Genomic DNA, 18,072 nt, shown 5'->3' on the forward strand with positions numbered 1-18,072 from the left:
GTGACTTGCAAGTACTCAGTAGCAAAGTCATGATTTTGTATTAAAATTCTGACTCCAAATTAGACCCCATTGCACCACCTATGCTGCCTTTTTCCAAGTCCAACTCTGGAGCTTTTTTTTTGTTGTTGTTGCTTTGACTTGCTCAGGGTAACACTGCTAGTGTCTAGTGTCTGAGGCCGCCTTTGAACTCAGGTCCTCCTGACTCCAAGGCCGGAGCTCTACCCACTGGGCCACCTAGAGCTATTTGTACCACATTTTGTCCCTGTTCTTGAAGGGTTAATTGGTGTCTGTATATGTAGTGAGTACTGAAGGGTTAAAAAAAGTATGTCTATAAATTAAAGGCTCAAAAGGGATATTTTACTCTAATTTTTGAGAAATGAAGAAGGAAGCACCTGTTCTTGTGGCCCTTTTCTTAGCTTTAATAACTACAAAAATAAATTTCTGGTTGCCCACTCTTCCCGGGAAACCCCACGAGAACAACTCTGCCCAACACTTCTTGCAAAAATCTTCGTAGCAGGGAGGGGGCGTGGCTTCCAGCCTCCGGAGGCTCGCGGATTGGCTGAGTTTCAGGAGTGGGCGGGGCTGGTCGATCCGAAAAGGAACTTGGAAGGGGGCAGGGGGCGGAGGGGAACAAAGCGCATGCCCGATAGCGCCCGCACCTCCGGTCGGAGCGACTGAACTCAGGGCGCGGTGCCGGATCTGTGGCCCTCGCGGCGCGCGAGCCCCCGGCTTCCGGTGCTTTCGTGAGGTCGCGGTTTGCTCCGTTTCCCGGTGGCCGCGAGGACGGCTCAGTGGGGCCGCTGCGGCCGCTGCTGCGAGAGGTCATGGAAAAGCTGCGGCGGGTCCTGAGCGGCCAGGACGACGAAGAACAGGGGCTGACCTCACAGGTAATAGGCACCTTCCTTGACCCTAACGTGAGACACAACCCTTCGTGCTGCGGTTACCCTCGGCCCTCTGGTCTTCGAGGAGTTATTTGGGAGCACATCTGATTGGCCGAGATGGAAGCCCCGCCCCCCGGCCTCCCCGACCCCGGCCGGCCTTATGGCACCGGGACCTTCGGCCCACTCCACCCCACCCCCACCCTGTTCTGTCCAGTGGTTCCCGTTGCGGCGCTTCTGCTTTGGGCTCTCCCTGCGCCTTCACATGATTCCGAGCCCGAAGAGCCGTTAGAGGCCATTTAGGCCAATCTCCTCCTTTTACAGATGGGGACACTGAGCTCTGTAGAGGGAGAAATGACCCTTACCTTCCCCCTTTTTAAATCCTTCCTCTGGGCCGTAACTCTTCTGGGTCCCTTATTCTTCATTCATAAAATGAGGGAAATGGACTTAGCTTCTGAAGCCTCTTCCAACTCTCATTCCCCCCCACCCCAAAAAAAAGTGTTGTCTGTAAAAGGTATAGAACTAGTCAGGGAAGTTTGTTTTGGCACGTGTGCTGCTATCACTTGCAAGGATATATTTTTCTAGCACCTTGTGATCTGTATCAGAAGAGCTCAGAACTCTACAAAATGTTACATTTCCTTGCTTTAGAGAATGAATTCTTAATCTGGGGACCCCAACTCTTTGCCCACTTCCAGATATATGTTTTCCCATCCAAGTTTGCAGATACTCCCTCAGAGGTTGGGGTCCCTAGATTAAGAACTCATGCTCTAAAGTAAGAAAATGTAACATTTCATAGAATTCTGAGCGCTTTTGATGAAGGTCACAAATTGCAGGAATATGTGTATGTGTGTGTATATATATATATATATATATATATATATGCGATGTATTTACATACACTTTATATAATTTTAAATATAGTTTATAGATGCCACATTTATAAATAAGCGCATTTGTAAGTGTATAAAATGCACATATTCTGTATACATAGACAATAATGTATGCATATATTATTTAGAATATCCACACTAATGTATGCAATATAATATATATTTACATTATATGTTATAATGTTATATGTTGAATATTATTTATGTGTGTACATGGGGCAGCTAGGTGGCCCAGTGGACAGAACACTGGGCCTGGAGTCAGGAAAACTCATCTCCCTGAGTTCAACTGTGTGACCCTGGGTTAAGGCACTTACCCCTGTTTGCCTCAGTTTTTCATCTGTAAAATGGGGATAGCAATAGCATCTACCTCCTAGGATTGTTGTAAGGATCAAATGATACAATAATTTTAAAGCACTTAGCACAGTGCCTGGCACACAGTAGGCACTATATAAATGTTAGCTATTATTATATATGCATATATATTTATTTTCAGCAACTTCTAGCTGGAATCTAGCATTTCCTTCAATTATTTAAAAATATTATTCTAAAAAGGAGTCCATAAGCTTCACTAGACTTCCATAGGAATCCATAACATAAGAAAAGGTTAAGAACCTTTGTTATAAAGAGTCAGTGTGGCTAATTTAGGAAACTAGGGCATTGTGAAGGGAAAAGATAAATTAGAGGTAGGAAGACTGAGGATCCCATGTGACCTGATAAAGCCCATTTCTTTTTGTGAGAGAATTAAAGTTGGAAGTTGTGACAGACTATATGTTTTGAATGCTGATATCTTTTGGTTTAGTACATTACATCAAATTTTAAATACAGCTGGAAGTGGTGTTGAAGAACATCCATTGGAGAAATCAAAAGCTGACATTTTCTGTCTTCAAGGAACTTACTATCTAGTTGAGACAAGCTGAGTATAGTGCAGGAAAAAGATATCCCTTAGGTTCCAAAGTGCAGCAAGGGAAGGGGTCAATTTTTATTTAAACTTTATATCTTCTCCAAGATTTTGTATTTTGCTCTACACCCTGAAACTGATTAAAAAAAATTTTTTTAAGTAAAATAGCCTTTGGATGACTTTCCATTGGCAGCTGAATAAGATCCAGGCTCTTAAGCCTGGCTGTATTCATGTTCCTCCAGAGTTCTGCTCCAGACTGCTAGTCCAACTTTTCTCCCACTATTCTCTTAGACCTACTTTCTGGATTCTCTAATCAGGACTCTAATGTTTCTTCCTTTGTAGCCCCATAGCACTTAGGTTTTGCTTTGTGTTATATTTGATGTGGGTGTCTTATGTTGTAGATAAGATTGTAAGCTGTTTGTAGGACAGGACTTAGGTTTTCTTATCTTTGTATGTTCCTGTCATAGTGCCTTATATGCAATAGATGCTCAATCACTATTTAAATTGAATAGCTAATTGCTGAGTGAGTGGTATAAACAGTATGAGGAGAGAGAGAAGTCATTGTTAATTTAGGTGGTTTGGAAAGGGAAGAGAAAGGGGTTCAACAGATGAGGAGAATTTGGGTTGGTCATGGGAATGAGCTAAGGCCCTTGTAAGGTGATGCAAAATCATCAGTCAAGAGTTTATTAATTGTATCTGGTGCTATGTGCCAGGCATCTGAGCACAAAGACAAAAACCAAACAGTGTCTGCCCTCAAAACTCTTGCAAACTTTTGGGGAAACAATGTACACATATAAATAAATTCAAGATATATACAAGGTGATTGGCAGGGGAAACACTAGCAACTGGGAGGATTTAGGAAACATCTCTTATAAGGGATGACATTTGAGCTGGGCCCTGAAGGAAACGAGGAAGTCTGTGAGGCTGAGGTGAAGAGAGAAGTGCGTTTCAGGAATAAATAAAAGGGGATGAAGGTCATGAAGAGCAGCAAGTAGGCCAGTCTGACTGGAATCTAGTGTGCGAAGGAGAGTCATTTATAATTTTTGGAAAAATTGGCTGGACCCAGATTGTGAAGGACTTTAAATGCCAAACCAGAAGAGTTTTTATTTGGTCCTAGAAGCAATAAGGAGCCACTGTTGCCTTTTGACCAGGGTTACAACAAAGTCAGACCTATGCTTTAAGAGTATCACTTTGGCAGCTGTGTGGCAATAGATATTGGAGCAAGGAGAGGCTGGATGTAGGGAGAACAATTAGAGATGCTATTGCCGTAGGTTAGAAGACAGGTGATGAGGACCTAAAATAGCAGCAGCATGGCAGCTGTGAGAGTGAGAGGAAGAGGAATGAGGGATGCAAAAGCTTTTGTGCAGGGTAAATCAACAGAAGTGGAAAAGTAAATGGATTTGTTAAGTGAGAGGTTGGGGATGATTTTGAGGTTTCCAAATTGAGTGACTAGGGGAGGGAGAGGGAAGGAGGGAGGGAAGGAGGCCAAGATCGAGAAAGACAGAGAGAGTATGAGAGTATAAATTTGATAGCTTTAGAAGGTAGTGGAGTTTAAAAGAAAGGGGTTTGTTTGTTCATTTGTCTTTCAGGATAAGGGTGATTTGAGTTTAAAGATGAAAGATAGAGGGAATTTTGGATGGAGCAAGTTCTCCCTACCCCACCCCAACCCCAGTGATAGAACAGGAATGAAATTAACAGTACAGATGAAACTGAGACAGCAAATTTGTGTTTTGCCCAAAGTCATACAGTTCCTAAGTGGCAAACAAAACAAAAAAAATCCTGAAAACTAGAACCTATGATAGTTGTTGTTCAGTGCCCTTTTTTTTTTAGTGTAAATTTGTTGTGAGTATCCTGCTAAAATGTCATTTCTAGTTACATGGACTAGAGCAGAAATTAAGACTGCACTGAGTTTCAACTGATACCTAGGGAAAGAAGAGGTATATGTATACATATCTATGCCCCCAATCCTTTGCCACTCTTAACTCCTAAATATATTTTGAATTTGAAATTTTTGTCAAATATATTCTTTCTGATAATGGTACTTGTCATATTTCAGGTCAATCAGTAAGTTGAGAGGTTACTACTGTTTTATGACTGAGCAAAAAAAAAAAGACCCTGCAGTAACTCATTTTTAGCACAATCATGTAGCTCCTTTATAAGATGACTTGCATAGACAAGAACAAGAGAAAAGATCACAAAATCTCAGGATTAGAAAGATTTAGAGGCTATTTATTTTACCCAATTCTGAATGGGGTAAAGAATGCTCTCTGTAACATACCTTACAAATAGCCATCAAGTACTTGTTTGAAGATCTGCCTTGAGAGAAAACCTGCCTAAGATAACAGCCTGTTCCAATTTATTTATTAGAAGGTCTTTCCTTACATGAAGCTTAAAACCACTTTTCTGTAACTTGCATCTATTCCTCCAAGTTCTGTCCTTGCGTATCAGCCAAAGGAAGTTTAATCCCTTTTCTATGGGATAACCTTTTAGATGCATTCTCCCCTTCCCCACACCCCCAGTTTTCTCTTTTTCAGGTTAAACACCCCCAGGTTCCTCAACTAGTCATCATCATGTTTCAAAATCACAAGTTCCTTTGCTGTCCTGTTTAGTCTTTTTTATGTGCTCCAGCTTATAACTGTCCTTAAAATGTGATATCTAGAACTGAGTGCCAGATCCCGAATGTAATCTGACCAAGGCAGAGTAGTATGGGGTACTATCCCTTTCTTAGTCCTTGATATTGTGCATCTCTTTGAAACCTAAGAATACATTAATTTTTTTTTTGTTTCCATATTACACTTGACTTGTATATGTTAAACTTGCAGTGTGCTAAAACCTCCAGGTCCTTTTAGCTTAACTAATTTCTAGTCATGGTTCTCTCATTTTATACTTATGTAAAGGCATTATTTTTTTTAATCCATTTATCCCTACTGAATTTCATGTTACTTAATTCGGGCTAATGTTGTAGAGAGTCAGGATTTTTTTTTTTAATTTTGAATCTTGACTTATCAATGTGCTAGTTATCCCTCTCAGCTTTGTATCTTCTGCTGTTTTTTTTTTTTAAGGCATTTGAGGTTAAGTGACTTGCCCAAGGTCACACAGCTAGTAAGTGTTAAGTGTCTGAGGCCACCTTTGAACTTAGATCCTCCTGACTCCAAGGCCAGAGCTCTATCTACTGTACCACCTAGCTGTCCCTCTTCTGCTGTTTTGATAAACATTACATCTGTTCTTTTATCCAAGTCTGATAAAGTAAGGAATTGTTTCAACTTCAGATTGAGCTGCTAATGAATATTTTTTGAATCCAGCCATTCAAATAGTTTCAAACTGAATTGATATGTTAATTAATTTATGGGTTTATTCATTGATTTATTGTGGCCCAAATAAAGGGGAGAAATCTCGGGGGGGGGGGGGGAGACATGGGGTTCAGCTGCGTAGGCTTGCTTTCTACCCATTGAAGCATGTTTGTTTGCAGTTGGAGCACCTATAAGCAGCATATAGTCTCAGTCAGTTCTGGTGCTCCTCGTTTATGACTAAAGGAATGGACTGCTAGGAGGTTCCTTTGGGTGGAGGGGGGTAGGCATGCCCAGTTCTTTGGATACTTGCTGTGAAAGACCATGAAGGCAGCAAATGGCGAGTAATGCTTCAGACACACTTCAGTAAGGCAGAGAGTACTGAGGCAAAGGACTGGGTGTAGGTGGGGACAGGGGATGGTGTGGTGGAAGGGGAGGTCCACAGAGGGCCACTTGTGGAACCCTGGAGTTTTGGAGCATTTAGGCAGCATGGACAGGTAGCAGGTGGAGGAGTGCTGAGGGACAGTGCTTTGTTGGGGGACTAACTCTTATTCTTGCCAGTTTAGGCCTAGTTCATTAACATAGACACATCATCTCAAAGTTATCAGCAATACCTAGGCATAATATTAGCATAATATTTTTGCTGGTATTTTGCTCATGTTACTGTGCATGTCTGGGGCTTATCTGAAGTTTACAGAACAGTGGCAATTAGCAGGACTTGCATTAAGTCCTAGCTGACTTCTCCTAATTTACATAGTTTCAGGATGTGGCCTTAGTTAATTTTTGAAGCAGTTGCTGGTGGCTACTTATTTATGCTCCCCTAATTTATGAAACAGTTTGCAAGTAACTGTCATGCTAACTTAATGTATAGGACAGTTTGTAAGTGACTTCTAGTTCCACCTTTGCAATCTTATTTCCTGCTATTATTAACTTATATATTATTATTAACTATGTGTAAGCTAACTTACTTACCATACTAACTGGAGGGATGGGGGAAGTGGTCAAGGGACTAATGCAATAAAATTTCAACATATAAACCTACCTAACTGTATTATCATTTCTTCATCTTCACCTTAAGAATTGGTGATGTTGTATCTGAAGAGCCAGGTTAGACTTGAGGCCCCATTGAATGGGGCCAAGTTTGGCCTGAAGATAAGTGCTGTCATAGGTACTAAATGAAATGGCTCCTGGGGTCCTTTGCCACTACAATCATCATTTTAGCAGGGCTGTCACTGGAGAAACATCATAATGCCATTCTAAGTAGATTAATGAAGGCCACCAGAATGCCAGAAACCACCGAAGATAGGTAAATCTGACTGTTCAGTGTTGGAAGAGGTGCTTTGACCAAACCTAGTAATTCTCAATCATGAGAACCTTACTGCCACTGTAATTGATGTTTCTGTGCCTTTTGAGACCAGATGCTTGGCTTTCCAATCAGCCAGAGCTGGCAAAATTGAGAAATATCAAATAGTGTGCCAACTTCTGGCCAAGGAAAACTATGGAGCATATAGTAACACAGTGATGGTTTGGATATTGGGAGTTGAGGCTGGCGAAAGACTCTGTACTATCTAGGCTGAAATTTAGACTGAGGTGTACAGGTCTTAGGAGAAAATGTTAACTTGATCAGGTGGAGTAGATATATACCTTTAGCTTATTACTAATGACCTCTTCTCAAGATACAGTAGACAGATGAATATAAATTTAAAATGATGAGTTCCTTTTATTATTTTTATTATCTTAATTTGAAAAGTTAGCAATGGTTTTCCTTGTAAAGGATTATTATGTTTTTGTTCTTATTAGAGACAAATATTGATTTTAATACATATTTTCATGGAGTTAAAATTTGTGTTATCTATAATCTATTGTTGCTACTTATTTATTCAGAAAGTTAAGTTCTGGGGGCAGCTCGGTGGCGCAGTGGATAGCGCACCAGCCCTGGATTCAGGAGGACCTGAGTTCAAATCCAGCCTCAGACACATAACACTTACTAGCTGTGACCCTGAGCAAGTCACTTAACCCCATTGCCTAGCCAAAAAAAAAAGAAAGTTAGTTCTTAGGTGAATTATCATGTGGAAGTAACAGTTGGATGTCTATTTAAAAAATGCTAATTGAATAAAGGAAAAATATTTCCATCTTGGCTAGGAGAAAACATGAAAGATAATGTCATATTTGTTAAAATTGGGTTGAGGTTTATAAATTTTAGCATTCCCTTTATCTACCAGTCTAGTAATCTTGTTTAAAAAAAAAAGGTTATTATCATGAGACATTCTTGATGAAAAATGGCTTTTTTTAAATGATCATTTGCTTCATTTCTTTTAAAAAAGGGGGGGGATAGATTGTTGATACATTGTTTTAATACAATTTTTTTCCCCACAAACATCATACAAATCCCTTTACAAAGTATCATTCCCTCAGAAAACTGTTTGAATATTGATTATTGACAGGAAAAAATGGATGTGTACTTTATATTTTTGGCATATCAATGACTAGCCTGTTTTTCTTTGAGGTTCATGCTATGCAAATTTATCACCTTCCATGTGTCTTGGTGGCTGTTGTTTTTAGACTCCCGGGACATTTTCTTTCCTTCCTCAGTGAGTCCATTCCCTTCCTTAAGTTTTTCTACCTTCTCCATCTTCTACCCTTATACTAGGAGACTTAGTCCCATACATACATACATACATACATACATATTGATACCCATTCAAGTGTCCTAGCTTCCCAATTTGTCAATCTTTTGAGTTCCCATGACTTACTTTTCCACTCTTACCTTGTCTATATGGAGAGATGGTCATCCTCTTGACCTTGTCATCACCCACAAATGTCCCATTTCCTTGTTCAAGAACTCTGAAATTCCTTTATCTGATCATAATAGTATATCATTCCAACTATCCATTCTCATACCCATTCTCTCTTATCTTCAATCACTTCCTTTCTGTTGGTTCTTTGCCTGCTGCCTGTCAACCTGCTTGTGTCTCTCCCATTCTTAAAAACAAACAAAAAAATGATCTTAACATTCCTGATAGCTATTGTTCCATATCTCTTCTCTTCTTTATGATTAATCTTTTTGAGAAAGCTGTCCACGATCCCTGCCTCCACTTCCTTTCCTCTTACTCTTTTTTAATACTATTCAGTTTGGCTTCTAACCTTATCATTTAACTGAAACTGCCCTTTCTAAAATTACCAATGATCTCTTAATTAACAGGTCTAATGACCTGTTCTCAAGTCTTGATTCTTCTTGACCTCCCTTCAGCATATGATTCTGTTGATCACCTTTTCCTTCTGGATATTCCTCTGAGTTTTCATGGCACTGCTTTCTCCTGGTTCTCTCCTCCTACCTGACTGCTCGTTCTCATTTTCCTTTGTTGAATCTTTATCCAGGTCACTATCAGTAGGTTGCGAGTCCCCTCTCCCATCCCCCTTTCTCTCCTCCCCACCTTGGAGAACTTGAGTTTCTCCAAAATTCTGTCCTGGGCCCTTTTCCCCTCTTTCTCTATAGTATCTCATTTGGTGATTTTGTCAGCTCCTATGAGTTCAGTTATCATCTCCTTGCAGATGATTGTCAGGTTTATGTATCCAGTTCTATTCTTTCTGTTGAGCTGCATTCATGCATATCCAGCTGTTCTGGACATCTTGAAATGGATGTTTGTAGACATCTCAAACTTGGCATATCGAAACAGAACTCATTATCTTTTCCCCAAAACCTTCCTTTCTTCCCAACTTTCCTATTACTGTCAAGGGTACCACCATTCTACTTGTCATCCAGGTTTATATCTTTGTCATCATATTTGACTCCTTACTCATATGCACCCCATATATCCTTGCTGAGGTTTCAGCTTTTACAACATCTCTTGTATACATCTTTTTCTCTCTACTCATACAGCTACGATCCAAGTTCAGGTCATCATTACCTCACCCCTAGATGATTGCAATAGCTTGTCCCTTGCTCAAATCTCTCTTTACTTCAATACATCCTCTATTCAGTTGTTAGTGATTTTTCTAAAGTGTGAATCTGACCATATGACCCACCCTGCTCAGTAGGCTTCAGTGGATTCCCATCATCTCCAGGATCATATCTGAAGACCTCTATTTGACATTTGAAGGGCTTCATGATGTGGCCCTTGCCTTCCTTCCCAGTCTTACATCTTTTCTTCCTCCACCCACTCGTTGTTGATGATGATGATGATGATGATGTCATCATGTCTGATTCTTCATGACCCCATTTGGGGTTTTCTTGACAAAGATACTGGAGTGGTTTGTCATTTCTTTCTCCCGCTCATTATTTAGATGAAGAAACTGAGGCAAACAGGATTAAGTGACTTGCCCAGAGTCACACAGCTAGTGTTTAGTAAATTGCCTCCTTGCAATTCCTTGAACACAGCATTCCGTCTCCCCAGTCTTATGCTTTTGCAGGAGCACTGCCCTCAATTCTTAAAGTGCTTGGCCTCCTCATCTCCACCTCTTAGTTTCTCTGACTGGAATCTGGAATCACCCTACAGGCTACCTTCTGCAGGAGGCTTTTCCTGGCCCCTCCAGCTGCTTATGCCTCCTTCTCTTAGGTTACCTTCCATCTTCTCTGTGTGTGTGTGTGTGTGTGTGTGTATCTTGTATGTACGTAGCTATTTACATAGTCTCCCAATTAGAAAGTATGTTCCTTGGGGGCAGGTGCTTGTTTTGTGCCTTTCTTTGTATCTTTTATGCTTGGCACATAGTAAACTTTTTTTTCTTTTTGATGAGGCAGTCGAGGTTAAGTGACTTGCCCAGGGTCACACAGCTAGTGTCAAGTGGCTGAGGCTGGATTTGAACTCAGGTCCCCCAGACTCCAAGGCTAGAGTTCTATCCACTGTGCCATCTAGCTGCCCCATTGTAGTAAACTTTTATTAACATCTAGCTGCCCCATTATGGGAAACTTTTATTAACTGTTTATTGTCTTATAATTGACTAGATTTGTGTTACCATTCCTTGTTACATTGTTGCAGTCATATGTTTTGTTCTTTTGATTCTGCTTTCCTTCATCAATTACTTGATACAAGTCTTATGAAGTTTTTCTTATTTCTTACTGATTTTATGTCATAGGGATCCATTATATCTATGTTTCTTCATTTATTTGTACTCCCCAATTGTTGTGCATATATAGAGTTTTCAACTTTTTGTTATGACGAACAATGTAGCTGTGAACATCTTTGCACATATGGAGGGCCTCTTTTTCTTGATGTTCATTAGCATTATCTACTATGTTCGAGAATTTTACCACAAATTTGTCAGACTCTCAAGGATATAGTCTGTACAATCCATTACCTTCCCATTTTGAAAATTGGGAAATTTGCCAGTTGGGAAATGGTAGTAGCTCAGTCATCATTTTAGTTTTTTCAGTATCTGAAGTTATAGTTCATCTGTGCAGGGGCACTTGAAGTCATCAAAGGCATGTAGGTGATCTCTTACTATCTCCTCCTTTTATTTGGCATCAGCTGTCTATTCATCTTTGTTTTGTCCTTTCTAGCCTAAAGATGATCATTATCCTTTTTGCAGAGAACAAACAAACAAACAAAAAAAACCCCAAGCATTGAGCTATTCTACCTTCTCTCTGTAAGAGGCACCTACCTCCTAGAGTTTTTGTAAGGATCAAATGATTATTTGCAAACTACTTTGCACAGGTGCTTAATAAATGCATATTCCCTTCTTTTCTTTGTTGCTCCACTTTTCCCAATATGACAACAAAAATCCATTTTTGTTGTCTTTAGCTTTCCTCACCAGTCTCACTTAAACATGTGCTTTTAGCACTCATAGCACTATTCTTACAATACCATATCATGTTTTTGTGTTTCTCTTGTGTTACTTGCTCTTGCATCTTCTGTACATGTCACTTTAAAATTGAAGGTGGGTGGTGAGTTCCCTGTATGTCCACATCGTTTTCTTAAGAAAGTTCCCCTTTTCCCTCAATGCAGTCGTTTCTCATCCTATACCTGCAGGGATGACTCTTTCTGTAGAATTTTTATCCATAGGATCTTTCTTATGAACCTTTTTAAGTAGGGTTTCCCAAAATCTTGAGGGCCTACTTTATCACAGACTCTGAAAGGGCATGAGCCCTTACCCTCAAAGTCGTCATTATTTTTACTCAAGCAATCTGTTCCTCTTCATTGATGAATATTAGATTCAGAATAGAATTCCTCCAGTTTCTGAAGGATATTCTTATGGCAAGTCATAAGATTATTAGTTTTTCTGTTGTCAGGGAAGGAGTTCCAGGAGATGGATATGTAATTGACATCCTCCATAACTTCTGAACTTCTCAGCCATTTCCTTGTTAGGTTTAGTCACTTCTGTTACTACTGAGATTCACCAACATGTTCTGCTCCTATGCTTCTTCTCTCTGATTCCTGGGCTTCATACAAATATATTTTAATATGCAATGCTATTTCTCCCCTTCCTTTTACTAGTCCTCTTTATTGAGATCATGATATGGTTATACCTTGTTTCAGTCCTGGGATTCATCCCTCCAAGTATCAGTGATTGTTAGAAGGACAAATTTGACTCTTTACATCAGAACCTCTACTTTTTTTGGTTATTATCTACATTTTCTACATTTGTTCATAGACATCTGAGACCAAGGGTTTTAATATGATTCTTTTTTTAGATTTTTGTCTTTTTTGCTGTTTAGGTGTTTCTACTGTTATTCTTCCTACATTGTAGCTACTCTGTATATAGTATCTAGCTTGGTGAATATACAGTCATTTTTCTCTTCCTTCCCCTCTCTCCTTTTAGTTTAATGTCCTTTTTATTATATTTGCAAGAGTCCAGGCAAATACATTATTACAATTTTTGTTTGTATTTACAAACAGACAGGCATTTTTGCACCCAAGGTACTGCCAAGAAAAGTAAGAGTAAAAAAACGTAAGTGACTTGGCCAAGGTCTCACAGCAAATTTGTGGCAAAGTGAGGACTTGAACTCAGATTTTCCAGATACCAATGTTAGGCCTTCTACCGTCCTGCTCTCTACCTTTGCTCCCTCTTTTTTTTCCTCTGTCAGAAGTCAAATTGGGTATCGATCCTAGCTTATAGCTTAAAGTTATCACCTCATATAGGTTACTTCATTTATTTGAGCCTCTTCCAAAACTTATGGCTCTGTTAGGGAAGGCATGAGCAAAATCAGAAACCTTTGTGCTTTTTGTTGAGTCCTGTGGCTTAAGAATTTAGTGAAGCACTGAGTCAGTTCCTAGACTTGCTTCAAATACTACTTGTTGCTTCAGGTTGAGGTTCTCATTCTCTAGTATTTCTCCATTCAGGGTGTCTCATTTCTTTGATTCTATACCAGGCCATATTCACAGTGTAGAGTCCAACAGCATAAACCTGCTATTACTGCTTCTCATTCTCATAAGTTCCCATTACTCTTTGTAGTTATGAATCTAGCAGTGATGTCCCTCATTCCTCCATCTTCTTAGAGGTCTCTCTGTACAAATTCCCTGTTCTTTATTATGCACATGACCTCATGAGAAATAGAATTTTCTTATCTTGGGAAATGTTGTCCTTTTCTAGCCCAGCCTATTACATGAGAATCAAATGAAAAATAATGATGTGGAAACTTTTTAAAAATTGTAAATATTCTCTACAAATATGAGATATTAATAATAGTAATGATAAATTATATTGTTACCACAAGTAGCTATGGAGAAGACTGCCCATAATAGGATACCCTAGGACAACTCAAATTCGGTAGTTAAAAAGATAATCTGTAGAGGTTTTCTTATAGTAAAGTGTTAATTGAGATGATAGTCTTTACCATTAACTGAGATACTCCCATCCCAGAAGTGACACTCAGTGTTTACGAAGAATGAAAAAAAAAAACCTGGTTTCAGTGTTTTTCAACTTAACTCAAGGTTCACTGCCATCTGAGATGGGGAATTACTATTTTTGACAGAGTATAAAGTTATTTTCATTTAAGGAGATGAGTAAGGGGGAGTCATTTGGTTGTTTTGTTACTTATATTAAGTCCCAATCAAATTTGACTTGCTACAGAACTCCATGTTGAATAGTTTACTCCTGGACAGGAATGTTGTGTGATTATTAAATAATGAAGCCATATATAGAGTAAGTTTCTATCACAGAAGTAATGTCTCAACTTTCAAAAGAGATTCTGGCACAACAGGGGCATTCAGAGTAGTAAACTCCTTATCACCTGGGAAGTTATGCTAATTCCAAACACAGTGATGCTTCATTCAGTATCCTCAAAGCCTTATGAAAAAGTTTACTATTATATTGTTCTGTTGAAAGCCACTAGCACAGAGAAATAATAGTCAGGTCAGTCAACAAGTCAATCAGCAGGCATTTATTAAGCACCTACTATGTTCCAGACACAAAGAAAGGCAGAAATAGGGTTCCTGTCTTCAAGGAGCTCACATTTTAATGGGGGAGATAACATGCAAATAATTATGTACATACAAGATATGTATAGATACACACACACACACACACACACACACACTGTAAATGGAAAGTGATCTCAGAGAGAAGGGACTAGCAGAAGAGAGTCAGGGAAGTTCTTCTGTAGAAGGTGGGTTTTGAGCTGAGTCTTAAAATAAGCCAGGGAAGCTAGGAGGTAGAGGTGAGGAAGGAAAGCAGTCAGTCAGCAAACATTAAGGGCCTACTATGTACCAGGCACTGTGCCAAGCACTAGAGGTACAAAAAGACAAAAGACAGTCCCTGCCCTCAAGGAGCTTATAATCAAATCAGGGAGACAACTTGCAAACGAATATATATATATATATATATATATATTTGTTTATATATGTTTTACATTTTTTAAATTATTTTATATTTGTGTATATATATATATATATATACACATACATATATTCAAAGCAAGCTATATACAGGATAAATAGGAGATAATTAATAGAAGAAAGGCATTGAAATTAAGGGTGGTTGGGGAAGGCTTCCTGTAGAAGATAGGGTTTTAGTTAAGACTTAATGGAAGCTGGGGAGGTCAGTAGTCAGATTGGACAAGCATGGGAATATCCAGAGAAAATTCCTGGAGTCAAGAGATAGAGTATCTTGGTGGTTCAACAGCCTGGAGGCCATTGTTCCTGGATCAAAGAGTATGTGACAGGGAATAAGATGTAAGAATACGATGTAAGAACACTCGAGAGATCATAGGTGGGGTGAGGTTATGAAGGACTTTGAATGTCAAACAGAAGATTTTGTTTTTGTTCCTAGAGGCAGTAGAGAGTCACTGGAATTTATTGAATAGTAGGGTGACGTGGTTGGAACTGTGCTTTAGGAAAATCACTATAGTGATCGAATGGTAGATAAATTGGAGTAAGGGCCTGCACTAGAGTAGTGGCAGTCTTGGAGTAGAGAAGGAGATGTATTAAAGAGATGTTGCAGAGGTGAAATTAACAGGCCTTGGCAACAGATTGGATATGGGAGGTGAGAAGATAGTGGTGTCCAGGCATGGGGGATGACCAGTGAAAAAACACAGTCTTTTGGATGGAGTGTCATGTGGGAAAAAAAGCAAGACAGCCAGTATAGTTGGATCATAAAATGAGTGGAGGAGGAAAAACAAAATTGTAAAGGTAGGAAAGGTTCAGGACATAAGGGGCTTTAATGTCTAGTAGGATTTCTCATTTGATCCTAAAGGTAATAAGGAACCACTAGAGTTTATTGAGCATTGAGATGACATGGTCAGACCTACACTTTGGCATCTGAGTGGAGGATAAATTGGGATAGAGAAAGTTAACATATGTAATGTATTTTGCAAACATTACCGAACTATAAATGCTAGCTATTACTCTTATTAATAGGATGAATTAGAATGTTCTAATAGTCTAGGTAAGAAGTGATAAAAAAAATTTATAAGGATAGTGGTTTTATGAGTGGAGCAAAGGAAATGACAACACTTGGCTACAGTATGAATGTGAGGAGTGACTGTGAGAGGAGTCCAAGATAACACAGGTTGTAAGCATGGGTGGGTGGGAAAATGGTGGTTTCCCAATAGTACTAGGAAAATTGAAAAGAGGGAAGGATTGGGGAGAAAAGATGAGTTCTGTTTTGACCTCCGGAGTTTAAAGTAACAGTAGAACATTTGGTTCAAAATGTCCAAGAGGCATTTGGAGCTGCATGACTCTAGTCCAGGAGAGAGAATTAGGTTGGATATACAAATCTGGCAATCATCTTCATAGAGATGATAATTGAACCCTTTGGAGTTGATGAGATCATCGTAGTTAAGAAGGAGAAGAAATAATAAATACATTTTAATATGTTAATATAATTTATATTTTAAATAATTAATAAATAAATAAATAAATAAATAAAGGCCCAGAATAGAACCTTGGGAAAACACCTGAGGTTACTGGGAGTGACCTAAATGAGGATCCATCAAAAGAAACTGAGGTGTGGTCTGACAGGTAAAAGAACCAGGAAAGAATAGTGCTTTGAAAACCTTGAGTATCCAGGAGGAGAGGGTGATCAGTTGTGTCATATGATGCAGAGAAATGTAGGATGAGAAAAGAGCTCTTTGGAAAGAGCAGTTGCAGTTGAACCTATGGGAAATAAGGAGTTAGGTTCCTATGACCACTACGAACTAATTTTTCCATAGAGATCGCTGAAAATACACTTTTCTATATACAATTATTCATAATAAAACAGTAATTCTGACAGTATGCATGTTTTCTAACACAGTAACCATGAAATAACCCTTAAAATGAAGGGGAGAGGACAGGTGCCACAATATGGGGAGGGGCATGGGTTGTGATGTCAGAACTCCAAGGTGAAAAAGGGAAAAGGGCAACCTGCCATCTCTAATCTCCTTTTGGGTTTCATTGCTGAACTATTCCTTGATGAAAAACATATGCTCCAGGGTGCGTCCTCAGCGTGGTCAAAACTCAGAACTCCTTCCTGGGCAGATTCAGTTGTCCTCGTTGGTCCATACTACTCAGAAACCCAGAGGCACAGGCAGGATGCTGGTCAATCACTGGAGGTGAGAGGGCTGAAGTGACCACCATCTCATTTGCCCACAAACTTTACCATTCCCTCGTCACACACTTGAGAGGTGGAGCTGATTCACAAACACTTTTATGAATACTTTCCTCCTTTTTGTGGATATATGGCAACTCTCACTTTTTTTTTTACTGCACATAGCTATGCAAAAGTGGAAATGAGGTTAATAATAAAATCACAAATGCTTAAAGTTGCAAAAGTCAAACATGTAAATTTTGAGGATTGACTTTATATAGTCATTATATTTGTTCTTTTGGTTCTGCTTTCTCCACTCAGTATACTTCATATGAGTGCTTTCATTTAAAAAATATTCTATTTGTCATTCCTTATAGTTCAGTAATATCTTGCTACATTCATATCTTAGTCTCTTTTAGCCCTGGGCTTAAGAATTTGTTTTCAGTTCTGCTATTATAATAAGTATTGGTATGAATATTTTTGTACTTATATAGATCTTTTACTGGCACTAAATTTAGTGGAAGTATAATTGCGTTCATGGGTCAAAGGATATAAACTTTTTGTAATTTTCTGTAACTTTTCTTGCATAATTCAAAGTTATTTTCTAGAATGGTTGTACAAATTTATAGCTATACCAGTTGCCAATTATGCTGATTTTCTTTTTTCCAAAACTTAATGTCAGAACAAAAGGCATAACTTTTAAAAAATCATTTCTGGAAATATCTCCCCTTTAAATTCTTCCCTCACCTCAGAATTGAACCATCTTCTGTAACAAAGAAAAACTGTTAAGCAAAAATACCAAATCCAGTAAACCTTTTTAATAATACATTCAACACTGCCTCTGCAGGCTGCTGTCATTTCCCTAGTTAGGCCCCCTGATATTACCTACTTACTTTCATGGTTGGTTCCCCTTTCCCCTTTCCTCTCCCCTCCCCTTCTTTCCTAATTTTGACCATTTTGCAGAGTGTAAGGTAAAACTTCAGTTGTTTAAATTTGTGTTTCTCTTTTTAGTGGTCTAGAACATATGTGGTCATTTATAGAGTGTAGTTGTTATATAGAAAACCTCGTATTCCTTTGACTACTTTTGGGAAATGCCTTGCTCTTAAAAAGTGTTACCAGTTAACACACACACACACACACACACACACACACACACACACACACACACACACACACAC

At 39.0% G+C, this 18,072-nt stretch overlaps 1 protein-coding gene across 1 annotated transcript in view; it reads left to right on the top strand.

Annotated features, from left to right (window-relative positions):
* Window positions 1-676: 676 nt before the first annotated feature.
* SFT2D1 (SFT2 domain containing 1) overlaps window positions 677-18,072 on the top strand; it is a 40,653-nt gene continuing 23,257 nt past the window's right edge. Inside the window, exon 1 of the mRNA XM_027843564.1 lies at window positions 677-887. Coding sequence (XP_027699365.1) covers window positions 825-887 — 63 coding nt within the window. The 5' untranslated portion in view covers window positions 677-824. The remainder of the gene's footprint in view (window positions 888-18,072) is intronic.

Source organism: Vombatus ursinus, unplaced genomic scaffold, assembly GCF_900497805.2.
Source record: "Vombatus ursinus unplaced genomic scaffold, bare-nosed wombat genome assembly UNPS02014923.1, whole genome shotgun sequence".
NCBI classification, from domain to species: domain Eukaryota; kingdom Metazoa; phylum Chordata; class Mammalia; order Diprotodontia; family Vombatidae; genus Vombatus; species Vombatus ursinus.